General features: G+C 39.4%; 2 protein-coding genes across 2 annotated transcripts; one reads left to right on the plus strand and one right to left on the minus strand.

Moving 5' to 3' along the window:
- Positions 1-264: 264 nt before the first annotated feature.
- On the minus strand, positions 265-11,994 carry LOC309328457 (vomeronasal type-2 receptor 26-like; the record flags this gene model as incomplete). The annotated part of the gene is made up of 8 exons (XM_081838456.1): positions 265-348; positions 2,614-2,717; positions 3,177-3,236; positions 6,146-6,272; positions 7,715-7,936; positions 8,759-9,619; positions 11,225-11,516; positions 11,777-11,994. The coding sequence occupies 8 exons, from the start codon at positions 11,992-11,994 to the stop codon at positions 265-267; spliced, it is 1,968 nt and encodes a 655-aa protein (XP_081694582.1).
- A 3,834-nt stretch (positions 11,995-15,828) lies between these two features.
- LOC309328458 (olfactory receptor 6F1-like) lies at positions 15,829-16,701 on the plus strand (the record flags this gene model as incomplete). The annotated part of the gene is made up of 1 exon (XM_081838457.1): positions 15,829-16,701. One exon carries the CDS (start codon positions 15,829-15,831, stop codon positions 16,699-16,701), a length of 873 nt encoding a protein of 290 aa, XP_081694583.1.
- Between the last annotated feature and the right edge of the window lie 3,765 nt (positions 16,702-20,466).

The raw sequence follows: 20,466 nt of genomic DNA on the forward strand, positions 1-20,466 counted from the left end.
AGCTCCTTACAAAAGATCTTCAAATGAAGGTGCTGGGGGTTCTGCTGTGAAGGCTACTGAATTAACAATGATGAAACTATGAGAAACAATCCCACCAATTATGATGTTGCCTGACTGATGATATTTTTGAAGTGGAGGGTGTGGAGTATGGATCCGGCATTTAACATAGTGATCCTCAGATGCAATATGAGAAAGCAGTATTAGCAGGAAGACAACTAATACTATCATATTGATCACCACCTTTCACTCTGCGTCCAGATTCTCCTATATTTCCACCTGCATCATTATCATGATATTCTCTGTGGTTACGGTGACTTGACTTGGATGCTCAGTCAGGCTGATGGTATCCTTGAATTAGTCCAAGATATAAAGTATAAGTAAAGTGATAAGAGTGGTGTATGCATGTTTGTACCTAGTCCCTCATCATACCTGTGATTGCTAGAGGGCATTTTTGTGCCATCCTCAGTTTGTGTTATTAGCTCTCTAAGGGGAAACTGTAATTGTGCAGTGGATTTTAGAAATTAATTATAGCTTTTATACATAAAGGGGAGTGTGATATGAACTCAAATGTGGGAATTCCTTGTGGAACTGCAAAAGAAAACATGTTTATCACATCTGAATAGAAGTTTTATTTTCCACTTATCGGACTAGGCATATGCATTTGAGCTTTTAAATGCCTGATTGGAGAAGATCTTTACATCACATTTTAAGGCAAATTTGCAAAATTTGCACTTTCCAAAACAATGCACAAATTAAAACATAGCCACCATTTTTAATTCACATTTCTCCAGATATATATATGTATATGTATATGTGTGTATACACACACACACACACACACACACACACAGACATATAAGCTCTCCAGCTAAGCTCTCCAGCTAAGCAATGTGTACAAATAAGTGTTCATATAAATGCATACATTACTTAAAGTAACATACACAAACTGTATATTGCAAATTCCAAATCTTTATTACGGTCCTAGACCAGCATAAGGTAAAATCACTTCCATACATAAATAAAACATGCTAGTTAGGCAATAATCTGTAAACAAACCATAAACGTACATAAAAATGACAAAAGTAGTTTCTTTCCCAAATCGGTTTTATCTTAAACAATAGCAAACACAGTAAATAAAGAGTTCACTTGTACTCGTAATATATCAGTGGTTCAGAGTTCATTTCTTCTCTTTCCAAAATAGATTTTATCTTGAACAATTACAAGTGAACTCTTTATTTACTGCACTATTGTTGGTGCTATTCTCTTGTTTCAGTTGCAGTAGTCATTGTATCATCACCCTGTCTATTGTTTTATAGACAGGCAAAATGGTAGCTGCAGAATTAGAGGGTACAGATGCTCATTCTCTCAATTACAGTATACCAGCAGTGTAACCATGCACATACAGGCACAGGCATTCCTAGATGAAAATATTTAGATTTATTTCAAACTGCCTATAATTCAGTTTTAGAACTGTAGATGCTTTGGCTATATCTGCTGGTGAAATTTAGCCAGGGAATAGGAAGGGGAAATACATCACTATTGACTGATGGTTTCAGATTAAGAAGAGGTTACCAAAAAGCATGCCAGCTCTGTCAGATATTGCAATTTAGTTTATTGGCTCAATAAGCAACTATTACAATATAAATTACAGCCAAATGGGTTGTCCAAGAAACTTCCTTGCTAGTGAAGATTTGGGGATCCTATGAATTGTATTATTCATCTTTGTAGTTGTGACAATGAGCACAAAAGGCAAGCAAAGTTCACCTGGCTGTTACAAATTAAGGGTGACTGCTTAGAACAGGGGTGGTGCACCTCAGACCTGAGGGCTAAGGGTGATCCCTTCACACCTCTCTATTAAGGCTTTCCCTTGGCCGCATCATATACCAGTGCTGCTTTACACATTCCTTGGGTGGTTTTACCTGTCTGAAATGTTTCCTTGAAGTTTGACAGTGCTTCTTCATTCCTTGGACGGACAGAGAGGCACTGATACATGCCTCTCAGAAGGTTATCCAGAATGAAATATGACTCTCAGGAGGAAAGAGGGTCATCACTCGTGCCTTCTATATAACTACTGGAACAAGCCATAACCCACAATAAAGGAAACAACAACACACACTAAAAAGAATGAAGGTCTTATGCATATCAGATATGGGTTCATGGGCATGGATGTACATATGACAAGATCTAGTAACAAACTGCTAGAGTGTGTTTGGATTGCTGCAAAGAAAATTTACATACAACAAATGCTGCAAGGAAAAAATCTAGAGCTATTCTAGAACATGCACATATTGCGCTGGGCACTGCAGATTACAGAAGAATTCATGGACACATTCAACAAATATTTTGTCTTATTAGCTGTTCCCTATTGTTCAGCTCTGGCCTCAACAAAATTAGATAACATTTTGGGGAAAAGATACAGCCCAGCAACCCAGCACTGGATGCTAAGATACAGAAAACCTCCACAGCCACCATGTATTTTCCTTTGGTGCTCATATAAGAAGGAATGAAGGATAACCAAACACTGCAGAAGACCAACATGCTAAAAGTGATGAACTTGGCTTCATTGAAACTGTTAGGTAACTTCCTGGCAAAGAAAGCTACTGTGAAACTGACCATGGCCAGGAAGCCCATGTAGCCAATGACTGAGTAGAACATTGCCACAGACCCCTCATTGCATTCTAGTATAATTTCTTCTATCATTGAGTGCATGTCAACATCTGGGAATGGGGGATAAGTTGCCAGCCACACAGTACAGATGCCTGCTTGAATAAAGGAGCAGAAAAAGACAACAGAGTAGGCCAGTCCTTTTCCCACCCATTTTCTCATTATTGATCCTGGTCTGGTGGCCATAAAAGCCAGAACCACAGTGATAGTCTTTGCCAACACTGAAGAAACAGCCACTGAGAAGATGATGCCAAAAGCAGTTTGCCGAAGGAGACATGTCACCTTCTGAGGTTCACCAATGAATAGCAAGGCAGAAAGAAAGCAGAGCAGGAGGGAGAGGAGGAGAGTGTAGGTCAAGTCCCGGTTGTTGGCTTTGACAATGGGAGTGTCATGGTGCTTTATAAAGATTCCTAGTACCAGAGCTGTGATAATTGAAGAGAAGAGAGAAAAAGAGGCTAAAGTGACCCCCAATAGTTCTTCATAAGACAAGAAATTTATTTCCTTGGGGATACATGCATCCTGGTTTTTGTTTGGATAATGTTCACCTGGGCATTTAAAGCAGTCACCCATGTCTGAAAAAGAAATGAGTCTCTGTCAATCTTATATTCTTTTTTTAAAAAAAATAAGTTACAAGAATAATAAAAAAATAAAAAAATACAAAATACAAAATACAGAAAAGTAAAAACAATTAAAAACAAATCAACCTTTCCATATCTTGTCTTTCATTTACTTGTTTCCCTGACCTCCTCACACCTCCCTTTTTTGTATTCTAGTTCAATTAGTTATTTCAGCAAATCCTTTCCATTTTTACTTTTATCTTAATAATTTATCTTAATATATTATAACTTTACATTCTTACCTATTAACAATCCATTTTTTACATACTCCTTTGTAACATTACTGCTAAAACCACATAACTTCATTCCAGAATCCTTCTAACATTCCTTAATTTTACAATGTTTCTGTAGATAGTCTTTAAATTTCTTCTAATCTTCTTCTACCGACTCTTCTCCCAGGTCTCGGATTCTGCCAGTCATTTCTGCCAGTTCCATGTAGTCCATCACCTTCATCTGCCATTCTTCCCAGGTGGGTAGATCTTGTGTCTTCCAATACTTTGCGATGAGTATTCTTGCTGCTGTTGTGGCATACATAAAAAAAGTTCTATCCTTCTTTGACACCAATTGGCCGACCAAGCCCAGGAGAAAGGCCTCTGGTTTCTTCAGAAAGGTATATTTAAATACCTTTTTCATTTCATTATAAATCATCTCCCAGAAAGCCTTAATCCTTGGGCACGTCCACCAAAGGTGAAAGAATGTACCTTCGGTCTCTTTACATTTCCAGCATTTATTGTCAGGCAAATGATATATTTTTGCAAGCTTGACTGGTGTCATGTACCACTTGTATATCATTTTCATGATATTCTCTCTTAAGGCATTACATGCCGTGAACTTCATACCTGTGGTCCATAACTGTTCCCAGTCAGCCAGCATAATGTTGTGTCCCACATCTTGTGCCCATTTAATCATAGCAGATTTTACCATTTCATCCTGAGTGTTCCATTTCAACAGCAAGTAATACATTCTTGACAGAATCTTAGTTTTGGGATCTAAGAGTTCTGTCAATCTTATATTCATTCCATAAACATATCTATATCTGTTCCTCTCAGAGGTATTAAATGTACATCACTCTTCAAGTAATGATTTGTCTGTGATAGTTGCACACATCTGGAACAAAGCACCAGATATTGTTCATGACTAAGGACAGTGATCCACTTAGCCAGCTCCATAGTCATGGTGCCTGCATTTTAGATTTTACTCATAGTTTAATGCTGATATTACGGGGGGTGTTATATATTTGTCTATATACCCAAAGGAAGACTCGGGACACAGAATTATCTGAGATTATATATCTAAAAGCCAAATTAAAGCTAGTAAAACCAAAATATAGTTTGAAAGGAAAAGTTTCCTAAGACAGAAGGAAACATGTCACTTCCTACTCCTGGGTATGTTTACAGGAGATACCTGTCAGCTTGGAGGAAAAGATTGGAAAGAAAACTCTAATAACCTTTGGTAGGTGACCCGAGAAGCACACACTGTCCCCATCAGGTTAGCATTCACCCCAGTGTGCATGCCAGCCTAAAGGGCACATCCAATGACCCCAATCAAGGCAGCATAAAGTGACTCAAGAGTGTTCTTAACCCAATACTTCCTCAGTTATTTATCCCACCTCTCTTGACTTGTATTTTCTGTCTGGACTAACAGACAATTAAACTAAACTAAACAGTATGAAGTAGGCAAAATAGAGAAATATCAAGGTGAATTATGGGCTCACTCCCAAATTCCTATTCAGCTCTGAAATGACCACCTAACCCAAGCCTACATTGCATTGGGAAGGAGCAGGGGGTGGGGCTCTCCAAAGAGAAGTCTACAGCATTCAGGAAGGATCAAAGCTTAAAAGCCTGCTCCCCCTCTCTATGATTGCTCCACACATTAAGGTGGGCCACCCACAATTCCTCTCCAGGAAGAGACCACTTAAATCTCCTTTCCTGGGGGAAATGGAGTGTGGCAAATTTGCCCCCACTCAAGTATAGAAGTGGCATTCTGTTGTAAGTTGTTTCAAGTTACTTTGTGTAAACAAACAAACTAGATCATGTTCAAGAAAAACAGCAGAAGTATGTTTTTTTCCAGACCCAAGGGTGATATCTTTTGGTTCACTTTTAGTAGGAGACCAACATGACACATCCACCAACGGTCCCAATTTGTATGGGATGACACTGATTGACAGAAGCTGCCCTGGCTTCTTATGGAAATCTGTGATTTCCTGCTTCACCACCACATCTACAGGGCCTCTGCCAAGGCCTAGAAGCATCCTGTGGCCACTGATATGCTTCAGGAACCAGGCCACACTTCCAGTGCACTTCCAGTGTGGCATAGGCTTCCAGAAGTATGCCAGTTTGCCGGGCCTCGCGGCAGCACCAACCCTAACAGAATCTTGTGGTGACAGCAGGTCTCACCAGACCTCATGGTGGTGGGCCTTGCCAGACACAAGGTCGAATTATTGGACATATATTTAAATAACATATATTGATTCATACCTTTTCAGTGCTGTCCTGTGCAGCACCCACCCCTACCAAAATAAGCCAACATTTTTTTAAAAAGTAGAATGAGTTTATGACTATTCTTCTAGGTGTTTTTGGGGGGAGGTGGGGGTGGAGGAGATTTAGTTCAATTTGTTATACCTTTAATTATCTTAGGTTATCCACTGTTATTTTAGTTTATGGTGAGTTTATTTTTCATTAATATTTTAACTGATTTCTAGAAGTGTGTATTGACATATTTCATTATATTCTATATGGCCCTGTAGCCATATGGTGAAGTGCAACATAGAAAATCTATCTATCTCTACATAAAGTAGTCTTTACAAACCTATCCCTCTAGACTGCATTCATTTTATTAATAAACCTATACAATATAAGCCTTACCCTCCTCATGTGAAATCTTTCCTTCTGGACATGAGATGCAATCGTAGCAGCAAAATGGCTTCCCTTCCTTCACTTTCTTGCTAGAACCTGGACGGCATCTTTCCACGCATTCAGAAATAGGTTGTGTCTAATTCATAAAGCAAATAGGACAAAGACAAATAATCTTTCCTTTGATGACCTTTAAAGCTTCGAGGTGGGCTTTTCATTTTCAGATTTATCTTTAAGAAGCAGAATGGCTGCTAGTAATGCATGGTTCCATCATATGCTAACATGCTCTTGAAGTCTTGGGACCATGTTATGTGACTCCAGTCCCACAAATGCATGCCCAATTATCACTATCAAACTGGAAAATTAGGATTAGCATTTGGAATTCATCTTGTTCTACCCATCTCTGTTCAGTCTTTCAACCATTACCACTAGTGGTGTCCTTCTTCTACACCAATGGACTGGAATATGCTGGAAATATGCTGGAAAGTAGTAAAAAGTTGTAAAAGGTACTAGGAATGTGGGTGTACAGGAGATTTCATGTATATTAGAAGAAAATATATATATTGGTTATAATGCCATCTAGTGCTTAATGTATCAGTTCAGAGTTAAATGAGTTTTGCTTCATGTTTGGACTGTTGAATATTACCTGATAGAATTGTTAAGATAAATAATGAAAATATGAGTTGAAATTGGTTTAATTCTAGCATATTTGTTTACCGTTTTTGACTCACGATGTAACTTTTAATCGCCCTTGTGGATAGCTCAGTCAGTACAACATGAGATGCTGAATCTCAGGGTCATGGGTTCAAACCCCACATTGGGCAAAAGATTCCTGCATTGCAGGGGGTTAAACTAGATGACCCTGGTGGTCCCTTCCAACTGTACAATTCCATGATTCTATTATTCTATCTACAAACTCACTGTGTTTTTTACCTCAGAACTCTGAGTTTGCTCTCTTTATATTTTAAGTGGTTAAACAAAAGAGGGGGAGATGTTTTGAAATGTGTTTGAGAAGAAGGAACAAGAAACATCTGTGAAGCAAATTTTTCAAGTAAAAGCATAGGAACATAAGAAGAGCCTGCTGGATCAGGCTAATGGCCCATCTAGTCTAGCATCTGTTCTCACAATGACCTGTAGGAAACCTGCAAGGGAACACTTTTCCACCCCATACTATTCAGATGCCTCAGACTGTGGAGGCAGAACACAGTCATCATAACTAATAGCCATTCTTAGCCTGAACCTCCAAGAATTTGTCCAATCCACTTTGAAACCATCCAAGTTGGTGGCCATCCTGTGTGAATAAGTTCCATAGTCTAAGTATGCACTGTGTGAATTACTTTCTTTTATCTGTCTTCAGTTTCATCCACAGGTTCTAGTGTTATATGAGAGGCAGAAAAACTGCTCTCTATCCATTTTCTCCATGCCAAGCATAATGTTATGAAGTATATAAACTTTTACAAATTTATATAAAGTATCTTAATTTGAGCAATACCTCAGGAAATTAATTTTGTGTATCATTACTGACATCCAGTACTTCAAGGAATAAGTAGTAGCTGGTAACTGCTATTAACTGGATCCTACCTGGTTAAACCAGTTGTCCCATGTGATGGCATTCTCATTGATGGTTAAAACTTGTTCTGAAGGGGCCCTAGGATCAACCTTTCCAATCTTTACTTTAGATATATTTGAACCACATAAATAGTTGATGATATCAAATCCAGCTACTAACTTCCCATCTTGGTCAAAGGAAATCTTCTGTCCAACACTATTGTTAAATGAGATATGTCTCAGAAAGTGATGGAGCTAGATTGAAAATATAAAGGTTTAGAAAATGATGTAGGTGGGTCATGAAATTGCATTTGTCTCATAATTCTGGTATTTGTTAATTTGTTTTGCAAAGCTATTGAGCTTTTTTAGAAACCCATTCATGCCCCCTGAAGAGTGAGTGACACAGGTTCCAGACCCTACTCACCACATGTTTAAGTCTCTACCTTTCCCACCCATCATCAACATAACCTATCAACATAAATATCCACTATGCACCACTAACTGTGGCAGCTTGGCATGACAGTATGGAATAGGAGGGGGGGGAATGCCTCTTTAAGCCAATCACAGAAAAGGACAAAAAATCCTTCTTGCCCCCAAATAAGGCAACCAGTTAAACTCACACTGGGAGGGCAGGTTGGCTCCTGTGCTCAGAAAGAAACAGGACAAAGAGGCAGAAAGCATCACCTGAAATACCTCTGCCCCCCCCTCCCCTTGCTGACATTTTCTAGTATCAGAAACTGGAGTGGCTGCATGCCAGCCTTTCTGTCCCCGCAAAAAAGCAATCCTGCCTGGACCACTTTTGCAGCCAGATGCAGGAGCAAACTTTCCTAAGATTATAAAAGAAGTACCGGTAGCTTCAAAATGTGGATATCTGTATTGGTTACAAAGCTTTTAGGGTTCAGTACATACACAATGAATAAGAAAGTAGAGATAGCTGGATGGTTGAATTAAATATGATGGTTCTAGCTTTCAGAAAGACTAAAGAATATATAACCATAAGTACTGAAAGAGTATAGGGAGACAGCTTACTTCTCAAATTAGTTTAACTACACCCCATGAGGATGTTTAGCTAACTACCTTCCAATATGGTTGATTCTGAAGCTTCAGATCCCCTTCATCCAGCATTGCTATGTTTTTCAGTCTTGAAGAAGACATGGCATGTAATGCATGAGCTACAGCATAAACAGCATTGTAGACACTGTAGCTATGGCCAGTCATGCTCATTTCAAAATAGATGGACGGAAGGTCCGCCAGCTTCTCCTCTCCTGTGCAAATATTCTGAGGCACCTCACCCACTGTTGTATTTGGAAATGTACAATCAAAAGCATGTTGCCAGAAGTCCCTGATGAAACCATCTCTAGAAATGCTGAAAGGGTTTCTGCCCTCAGCGAACTGGTGAAATCCTGGCACATCATTGTACTGATATGAGAAGGCTATTGCACCATTGAAAGTTTCTATATCCCAATTCCTTTGATAGGAGAATGAATTGAGCTCTATCTGGGCTGTTGTTATCCACACTTTGCCTTTGGGTTTCTTTGCCATGTGGTCTACACCTGACAGAAATGACAACCATCTAAAAAATGGCAAGGAATAAGATTCCCCACAAGCCACAATTACATTGGCTTTGCTGTTTCTTATTTTATCATTTATTTCTTTCCCACGATCCACCATGCTGTTAACCTCTGGGATAAAAGTTGGAATGGGGATTCTTTCTATGAAGGCAAGACAGACACCTTTCTGGGGAAACGTTGGAAGCACAGTTTGCACAAATCTTTCTCCATTGTCAGTATCCATAACAACGGTCCCAATCCACGTCCACCTGAAGTGCAGAAGCAGATGGAGAATCCCATCATACTGAAGGTCTTCCTTAGGGACCATCTGGTAGAAGAAAAGGCCTGGGGTTTTATAGTTTGTCTCCAGAGCAGGGCTGTATGTTAGCTAAGGATACATGTAAAGATGAGGTTGTAGATAAAAAAATCACTTTTGGTGATTTAAACTCCCATTCATTACCCATTAATGCTAGAGAAATTGGCACTACTGGCACATGTCATTTCTACTCTGACAGCCATTTTACTTGCAAAGTTATTGAACTGTATGAAGGTGTCTCAAATTTAAAGTTGTTTTATGATCTGTCTGCAAGTGATGCATTTTTAGAATAATTATCAGAGTTTTATTCAGTGAAATTAAGAAGGATGAGATATAAATATTTTTAATAAAGAGGCAATGCTATATAAGCTCCATGCAGGTTTTCTGCAAATATACAATAATCACTGCTCAATAAACAGCTGGTTTGGAAGCTTCCTAAATTACCTTTTTCCTAGGGCTATTTACAGAGTGGAGTGCATTATGATAATATGTAGTCCTGAAGAATCTCCTTGAGATTCATGAATCAATTCACAGTAAATATTCTGAGGGGAAAACAAAGTAATTAAGTACTTTGAACTAAAAGTCAATGAGAATGTGGCATTTATAGGTTATGAATGGGCCATACAGACTGTGTTTTCCTGCACACCAGAAGGGAGAATCAGGAAGCCAATTTTGGTTATATTTATTAAATATAACCAAACATTATTAAGTGCAGTCAGGTTGAATCTTTGCAGACTGGTGAAAAGACCAAACTCTGCAAAACTACCTCAGCTGAACTCCATCAGTTTAATCACATGGGATGAAGCAGTTTCCCATCTCTCATTAAATGGGATCCCTGGGAGTTTGTGACTTGACTGGTGTACCCCACTGCTGTTGGTACATGTTACACAGGGGGCATTCAGAAGGCCAGACAGGGCACCATACCAAACAGCCTTCTAAGCTGGTTGGCAGTGAAAGGAGTGCTCATACCTAAGCATAGAAACATTGGGTGCTTGATGATGATCAAATCCACTTACCAGTTTAGGAAATGAAACAGAGAAATTCATAAAGCTAATCTGTATCAGTAGAGGGTAACATGGAGTAGGCAAAAAGAAGCAAACAAAAACCTAACATTGATTTAAAAATATCCCAGAAATTCCAGTTTACACCCTGTATAGTCAAATGCCTAGTCCCATATTGCCAAATATTGGAAAGGTAGATGGCATGAAGATTTAAAAAATAAGAGGTTGCGGGTGGCACTGCCATTAAAATGAGGATGCACTTCCCAATCTGACTGACCCCTTGTACCATGTGAAATCCTGCTTGGTCACTTCTTCCAGAAGAAAGACTCCCATGATTTCCTTAATAAAAGAGAAAGAGAGTAGCAAACTTGCTCTCATCCAAAGAATAGGGCTAGCACCTAAAAATGATGAGGATGATGTTGATTTAAATTTGTGTACCACCCTTCATCTGAAGATCTCAGGGTGGTTCACTGCATAAAACTGTACAAAACATAAAATGCACAATAAAAATGAGAAGAAAAACAAAATAAAACAATAACACCCCTCTCCCACAGATGACACTAACATGTAAGATAAGATTCATTTGTTGCCTTCAAAAGCATCCATTGCACCCAACTATGACTAAGGAGTTGTGAAGGAATTGTAAACTTGTCATACTCTTATTTGCATATCTTACCTGTGGAATCTTGTGCATATCCAAGAAAATGGCCATATTAGAAGAAATTTGGGAATCCAGACCACCAATTACTGCAGTTAGCTTATTACGTAGATCACAGTTGTAGTTTGGGGAAAATCTCTCCAAACTGTACAGGAGCAGCATTGTAGAATGGTAGGTCCACATAGAATTGTAATAGTTGTCATAGATGTGGAAGCCCAAGGTAACATTGGGTAAGATCTGAGAGTTTTCATTAATCTCCTTCACTGCGAAGACCAAGGCCACAATATGCTGGTAATTCTTAGGCAATACTCTAGAATGAGAGTTACATTTTGTATCAGAAGGATATTCTACAATTTATCATCATCAATATACACATATAATCACCATATTAAAAAAAAAACCACAGAACACATAATAAAATCAAAACCAAAGACAACCTAATAATCCCCCCTCCCACAAGACATTTTAAAAAGGCATCAGATGACAATCAGCCCAAGACTTGCTTACCACCAATCATTCTACTTCTAAGATAAATGAAGCCAATATTAAGTAAAAAAAATTAACCCTTACAAAAAATCTTCCATCAGTGGCTGTGGAGGTTCTATCGTGAAATCTGGTGAGAAGGAGATGAAGCCACCATGGGAAACAACAGCACCAATGAGGAGGTCTCCGGATTGATGATACTTGTGGAATGGAGGGTGTGGATACCAGACCCTGCATTTAACAGTGCGAGCCTTGCATGCTATGTGAGGGAGCAGAATGAGCATCCATAACACCAAGAGAACCATTATCCCCAGCACAAGTTCAATTTTTCCATCTACATGCAGATTCTCCTGTTGAAGTCTATAAAACAGTCCCAAGAGCCTGCAAGATTACAATGGCCTAATCTGAATGTTCAAACAGTCCTTAAGTCTGCAATTGCAAATAGAAAGACCTGAGGATGATTCTGATGAATAAATGCCTCATTTTAGTTGCTAGCCCTCCCTCTAAGTGCTAGAGGATATAATGGCATCCTTCATGGTATATATTGTCAATTTAATTAACAGAAACCACAACTAAGTTCCTTTTTTTGTTTTTGTTTTGACAAGTAGCAGTTAATTATAATACTCATCATGATAACAAATGTAACTACAACTACACAGATGACATTTTGGCTTGTTCGTTGCTTTTTATTTTTGACATGCAGCAACTAATTGCACTGCTCATGATAATGAATGGCATCAAGAATTCAAAATTGGAAATTCCCTGAGAAATTGCACAAGAAAACATGTTTGCTACATCTGAAAAGGGTGTTTCCTCATGCACCTAGTTTGATAGGAAATTATAGAATGTAAATGTTTCTGGGGACTTAGAGGAAGGATCAGACACCAGAAAAACAAGGCCTCAGTCTATAGCTGTCAACTTTCAGATTTGAAAATAAGGGATCAGCAGCCTCACCTGTCCTGGGGACAGTCTACAATATATCTAACAATCCAGGGTAGCAGTGGGAAGCATTGGGAAATGGCACTGGAATAAGGGAATTTCCTGCAAAAAAAGGGAAGGTTGACAGCTATGCCTCAGTCTGGAAACAGAGGAATTTATTTATTTGTGTATTAAATGTATATACTACCCATCCTCCTCAAGGAGCCCAAAAATTCAATCTTGTCTCCTTTAAAATGTGCTTTAGTAATTTTGCACTTAGTTTATAAATCAATAAAGCAAACACGACAGCATAGAAATAGCAGATCACATCAGGTGTGCCGACTTGAATGAAATATTGTGGGGGCCCAGGTAAGCCCCGCCCTGCAAAATTGATCACATAACACAGTACAGACACACCATTTGAATGGGAATGCCCATCAACTTTGTGGGGCCCTGGCCCCTTAAATATTTATTGTGGGGCTGAAGCTCCCATGGCCTCTAGGAGTTGGTCATCATCATCATCATCATCATCATCATCATCATTTATTTATTTATTTATTTCTAACCCACCCATCTGGCTGGGTTTTCCCAGCCACTCTGGGCAGCTTCCAACAAAAGATTAAAAATACATGTTGTATGGATCACATGTTGATGGATATTAGACGTAAATAATATAAGTGACTACTGTATCTTATACTTCACAGAAGAACTACAAACATAGGATATAAGCTGAAAAGAAGCTAAAATGGAGGTGCATTTAAAATATTAATATAACTCTACAAAAATCATACCATTCTCACATATTTTATATGTCTGCCAAGGCTGTTGTGAAGTAGTGCAACAGCTGTGCCCTGTTACTATAATAAATAAGTTTAAATTATTTAATATTAAACTACTAATATAAATAAATCTTCTAGTGAATTCTAGGTTGTTGATGTGTGTGTCTGCTTTTATCAAATGCAGATATAAGAATAACAACATTCCAATATGTCTTCTTCATGCTTATATACAAATACCATTCGTTAAAAATGCATAGCTACAGATTTAAAGGCAATTATGCTCTCTGATTGTCACAATGTTGACTGCGCCATTTCAAAAAAAGAAAGGGGGAATCCGTTTTGTTCTCCCTTATTTTTTAGCTACCAGAACTTTGACCTGACTCATAAATATTCCCAAGTGGAAATAGGCTAGTGATACAAATTAATCCCTATTGTTCATGCAGTCAAATTACTGTATTATGGCACTGCTAAATATAAATATTTTGCTACTAATTAGTTCAACAATTTGCTTATTTATTGGTTGGCCAAGGACGCATCATTTTAGCTACTCTCTCAGAATAAAGCACCACGAAAACTAGTTTTCCCTAACGGGATATATATATATATATATATATATATATATATATATATATGAATCTGAAATAACCTATGATAGATACATAGCCAAGACCTGCAAGATGCATTTAGAAGACAATATGTTGAAAGGTAAAACAAAATTCATTTATTTAGCTGCCTTTCCTTTAAATATTTTAAAAAGACAAACTTTGAGTTGGATCCAGACTCAATTCTACAGCAAGATCCACCAGCATGAGTGGAGTTAGGATCCAGCAGATCTCTGATTGAGCTGGGTGGTTCCCGGAACACCCAGACTACACCAGCTTATCTCCCCATCCTTGTCTTATCTGAGCTGGGATCCAGTCATCTGAGTTGAGCCTGGAGAATCTTAAATTGGCATAAGCTCTAAAACAGATGGGGGGGGGGAATAGAGGGAAGGGAGACTTAGGTTGGATTTCAAACCCTTTCAGCTCAGTCATGTGTCCTGGAGACCTGGTGTACATTAAGCCAACAAAATGGGGGGGTATAACTCAAAACACATTTTAAAGACGTCTTTCCCTCCTGTCATATTTAGGCTGCCTCAGCCAGAAGTAGCCTGCCCCTGAACAGAGTTTGGATCTGATGTACTTTTTGCCAGTTCAGTTTACACTGGGCTTGCTTCACACAAGCTTCCTGTGCATAGGATTGTTCCATTAGTCATGCTAAGTAGAGCCACTGAAATCTTGCCTGCTTTGTTCACCTTCAAAGGTTAGCTCTTGCTCCCTGGGAAGGGGTCACTGTGAGTGGATCCACAACATCAGGAGAGCAGCAGGTTCCCTGCACATTTAGGTCTAGTTTCCCTTTGTATGACAGAGCACCAGAGACTTGGTTTTAGAAATATAACAATTAGAACATGTGCAGAGGAGGGCAACTAAGAAGATCAAGGGTCTGGAAACCAAGCCTTATGAGGAATGGTTGAGGGAGTTGGATATGTTTAACCTGGAAAAGAGGAGACAGAGAGGAGATATGATAGCCATCCTCATATATCTCAAAGGTTGCCGCATGGAAGGTGGAGAAGCTCATTTTCTCCTGCTCCACAGAGTAGGACCAGAACCAATGGCTTCAAGTCACAAAAAATGAGATTCCGACTAAATATAAGGAATAACTTTCTAATGGCAAGAGCTGTTTGATACAGGAACAGACTCTCTCGGAAAGTGGTAGACTTTCTTTCATTTGAGATTTTTAAGCAGAGGTTGGGTGACCATCTGTCATGGATGCTTTAGTTGAGATTCCTGCATTGTGAGGGGCTGGACTACATGGCCCTTGGGATACTATCCAGCTCTACAGTTCTATGAGTCTATGAATTTTGTCCAAAGGTTCTGGGAAAGTTTGAGGAATCAAAGATTACAAGCCTCTATATTAGGGGTAGCTATTTTCCCATCACCCTCTGCCAGGATGGTCAGTGGTCAGGATGATGGGAGTTGTGATCGAACAACAGCAGAAAGCATGTTGGCTACCCCTGCTCTACGTATTCAAATATTTAAATTTTGCAGAACGTACAAATGTGCAAAATTTATACTAGGAAATACTTCTTGGAAGCAGCCCAGCTGCCACTCACCCGAAGAACAATGGAGGTGAGTTTCCTACATAACTAAATGTGCAATTGGCTTATGAAGAGAGTTACCGGTAACTGGAAAGAAGTTTTCGTATTGCTCAATATGACTGTACATTGCATTTGATTATAGGGAGTCAAATTATTCAGATTCTGTTAAACAGATACCCTGCTCTGCTTGTCTTCCTCTTCCTCATCAACCGAGTGTCTGTTTTTCAGGTGGAAATGCAAGCCCTAATCAAACAGTGATCACAGAATTTATTCTCCTGGGATTTGGGAACCTTCATGAGCTAAGAATGCCTACATTTGTAATATTTCTTGTGGTCTACATAGTAACATTAATGGGGAATATAATGATCACAGCGGTTGTGTTAACTGACCACAGCCTTCATACCCCCATGTACTTCTTCCTGGGAAACCTCTCTTTCTTGGAAATATGGTACACCACTAGTGTGGTTCCGAAGATGCTGAAAACATTACTGACTGCCCATGAGGCCATTTCCTTCTCAGCTTGTCTCCTCCAGTTTTACATCTTTGGCTCACTGGCAGTTACCGAGTGTTTTCTTCTAGCAGCAATGTCCTATGATCGCTATGTAGCCATATGCCAACCACTGCATTATGGAAACTTAATGAACTTCAGAGTGTGCGTTCAGCTAGCGATAGGGTCATGGGTTGGTGGGTTTATTTCCTTATTTGTCACCATGCCAATGGTTTCTGTGCTGCCTTTCTGTGCCTCTAATAAGATTGATCATTTCTTCTGTGATTTGGCACCTGTGGTTAAACTTGCCTGTGGAGACACACGACTGGTGAGAATCCTTTCTTTCCTTATTGCTTCTCTTGTATCCTTCTCTCCATTCCTTCTTACCATTCTGTCATACTGTAAAATCATCTCCACCATCCTCAAGATCCCATCTGCCAAAAGCAAACAAAAAGCCTTTTCCACCTGCTCCTCACATCTCATTGTGGTTACAGTGTTCTATGGGACACTGATGGTGGTGTATGGTGTACCTACAACAACTTGGTATCCCAACTTAAGCAAAGTCTTTTCTGTGCTCTATATAGTTGGAACACCAATGGTCAATCCTATTATATACAGCCTGAGGAACAAGGATGTCCAGAATGCATTGAGGAAACTGTTGACTAGAAATCCTGCACTGGCATGTGAATGAAAACTTTGACACACCCTTTGAATGTGGGGAACAACAAAGTATCTGCTAATTTGTATTTTAAAATGATGTCTACCATATTTGGCAGATATAAGTATGTAGGATATTTTCAACATACTTATATAAGCACCATTTATTTCTTTACAAAATCTACTTTTTGAAAGGTTCAGTTATCTCATTTTGCTTGTTTTACAGCCAATGGTAATCTATAATGCTCATAAGTGATCCTTATAGGCAGCCCTTCATGCAACTTGAGTGTGATGAGTTGTATGTGATGGAGTGGACCACCTAACCCAGCATTAGTTACTATAGCAAGGATTTGAAACTGAGGTTTCCTGACTTCATTTTGAAGACAGGTACTGGAAGTCAAAAGAAGGATCTTCACCCTACGAAGCACGTGCATTTTACTCTCAGTCTAGAAGTGTCCACTTTTTATTAATCTGTGGGTTGAACAAGAATGCAAGAAGTATTATCAGAATGTTGGCTTTGTGAGGGAGAGAAGAGCATTGTGTGGAGAGGGATCTTTAAATATTTTTTTTAATAAAAAAATTGTCATATACTATTTCTTGTGGTTTCTTTGTTTGTTGGTTTCCCTTGTCTTGGGTAATTTCAAACTCTACTCTCCCTTGCAGTGCTGTACAACAGCAGATTTGTCATCATCTTCCAGGGCACAAGATGCTCCTTGCTTTTGGAAGTTGAAGAAGCAGTAACTAAGCTTCCAAGTTTTACTGTTGTTTGTCATTAGTATATTATAGTGGAATTTAAAGATGTGGGATGATAATAAAGTAGAGACGGCATTTTGTTTTCCTTCAATGGTATTTTCTCCTTTTTATGTTTTACGAGTCTTGTACAACTTTGCGATCATAGATAAGGTCTTGGAATTCAACAGAGCTTACTCCCAAGTAAGTATTGTGCATAGATTGTAGTCATGACACATGGCTGATCAGGGATATAGATCCAGGTCTCCTCCAACAATTTCCAAGATGCTAACTACACCACACTACATTTTGGAGTCCCAGTTGGCTACAGGGTTTGTTATGATGAGCTCCTAACTTCAAAATGCACCACTACACCATTGGTCCATTATTATCTAATCCAAGGGAATTAAAAAGTGACGGTTCTGAATATGTGACAAACACATTTTCTCCAGCATTTCCACTGGGAATACCTAGCACTTAATGAATAACTACTTTCCTGTTTGATTATTAAGAGGACTATAATTAAAGCTGCTACTTCTCAAAAATCCTTGTGGATGTTCAGTGATAACTGTCAAAGAAACTATAAATCTAATCAGAATAGATAGGGTCTGGTATCCAAATGTCTGAGTTTGAGATGCCCAAATTGCAACCTGTCAGGAAACTAAATTACCATTCAAATTAGACAATTTTCATCTTGGAGATGCTGCTCATAGTATTGCCAGGAAAATAGTGGTTTCTGTGAGGAATGAAGATTGTATTGTAGTAAGGATGGTTGTTTTAGTAATCTTTCTGCTGGAACTATTTCCTTACATATGTGAGGCTCACATAGCAAAATGCAGGCTCCAAGGTCCTCATCGTCCACTTCACATCTATCATCAGCCAGGAGATTTCATCATCGGTGGCATTGTTTCCCATGGTGGCTTCTTATCCACTTCAGCAACATTCATGGAGGAACCTTCACCAGTACTGCCTGAAGAACTTGTGTAAGAACACAGTCTCTCATGATCAATCCCAGAGCAGCAGCTTCAGAACAATGGCTGATGCTGCAAATGTCAACTCAGTTTAAATATAACATACTGATCTGGAAACTCACATGAATCAGCTGTGAAAAAAAGAAATAGTTTACTTCTTGGTAGGGATGTATAGCAGTCTAGTTGTTGTTGTTGTTGTTGTTGTTGTTGTTTAGTCGTTTAGTCGTGTCGGATTCTTCATGACCCCATGGACCAGAGCACGCCAGGCACTTCTGTCTTCCACTGCCTCCTGCAGTTCAGTCAAACTCATGCTGGTAGCTTCGAGAACACTATCCAACCATCTCATCCTCTGTCGTCCCCTTCTCCTTGTGCCCTCCATCTTTCCCAACATCAGGGTCTTTTCCAGGGAGTCTTCTCTTCTCATGAGGTGGCCAAAGTATTGGAGTCTCAGCTTCAGGATCTGACCTTCCAGTGAGCACTCAGGGCTGATTTCCTTCAGAATGGATAGGTTTGATCTTCTTGCAGTCCATGGGACTCTCAAGAGTCTCCTCCAGCACCATAATTCAAAAGCATAAATTCTTCGGCGATCAGCCTTCTTTATGGTCCAGCTTTCACTTCCATACATCACTACTGGGAAAACCATAGCTTTTACTATACAGACCTTTGTTGGCAAGGTGATGTCTCTGCTTTTTAAGATGCTGTCTAGGTTTGCCATCGCCTTTCTCCCAAGGAGCAGGCGTCTTTAAATTTCGTGACTGCTGTCACCATCTGCAGTGATCATGGAGCCCAAGAAAGTAAAATCTCTCACTGCCTCCATTTCTTCCCCTTCTATTTCCCAGGAGGTGATGGGACCAGTGGCCATGATCTTCGTTTTTTTGATGTTGAGCTTCAGACCATATTTTGCGCTCTCCTCTTTCACCCTCAATAAAAGGTTTTTTAATTCCTCCTCACTTTCTGCCATCAAGGTTGTGTCATCTGCATATCTGAGGTTGTTGATATTTCTTCTGGCAATCTTAATTCCAGCTAGGGATTCATCCAGCCCAGCGTTTCGCATGATGAATTCTGCATATAAGTTGAATAAGCAGGGAGACAATATACAGTCTTGCCGTACTCCTTTCCCAATGTTGAACCAATCAGTTGTTCCATATCCAGTTCTAACTGTAGCTTCTTGTCCCACATAGAGATTTCTCATGAGACAGTTGAGGTGTTCAGGCACTCCCATTTCTTTAAGAACTTGCCATAGTTTGCTGTGGTCAACACAGTCAAAGGCTTTTGCGTAGTCAATGAAGCAGAAGTACATGTCTTTCTGGAACTCTAGCTTTCTCCATAATCCAGCGCATGTTTGCAATTTGGTCTCTGGGTCCTCTGCCTCTTCGAAATCCAGCTTGCACTTCTGGGAGATCTCGGTCCACATACTACTTGAGCCTTCCTTGTAGAATTTTTAGCATACTAGCAGTCTAGTAGCGCAGTAGTAGACTTAACTGAATTCAATATGATTAACTTCTGAGTACATATTTAAATGTTCCAAGTGTTGAAGATGCTTCTGAAACAATCTGCAACTCTCATTCTAGGGTGGTGCCGAAGGCTTACCAGCACATCCTGGCATTGACATTTGCAGTCAAGGAGATCAATGGATGCTCCCACATTTTACCCAATATCACCTTGGGCTTCCACATCTATGACAGCTATACTAATGCAAGAAAGACGTATCTTGCCACACTGATACTTTTATCCAAGCTGGAGAAATGTGTCCCCAACTATGTATGTGATATTGAAAATAATCTGACAGGGGTTATTGGGGGACTCGACTCTGAAATCTCCTTTTATGTGGCAACCATTTTGGATATCTATAAGATTCCACAGGTATGGCACTTATGGGCAATACCTCTTTGCAATCTAAGTATCCACCCCTTCATTTCTACTATGCACTTTAATGACAACATTGCTTTGCAGTAAATTTGCATGGGAGGGGAGAATGATTCATTCTCTATTTCAACCCCCTCCCCTTTCCAGGAGACTGATATCCCAAGGTCCACTGGTGGGATAATGGACCAGCTATGTTTGGGTATGCAGCATTTTCTACTTAGTGAAGAAGGAAT

This window comes from Podarcis erhardii (genome assembly GCF_964252035.2).
Source record: "Podarcis erhardii genome assembly, chromosome: 13".
Taxonomy (NCBI): Eukaryota; Metazoa; Chordata; class Lepidosauria; order Squamata; family Lacertidae; genus Podarcis; species Podarcis erhardii.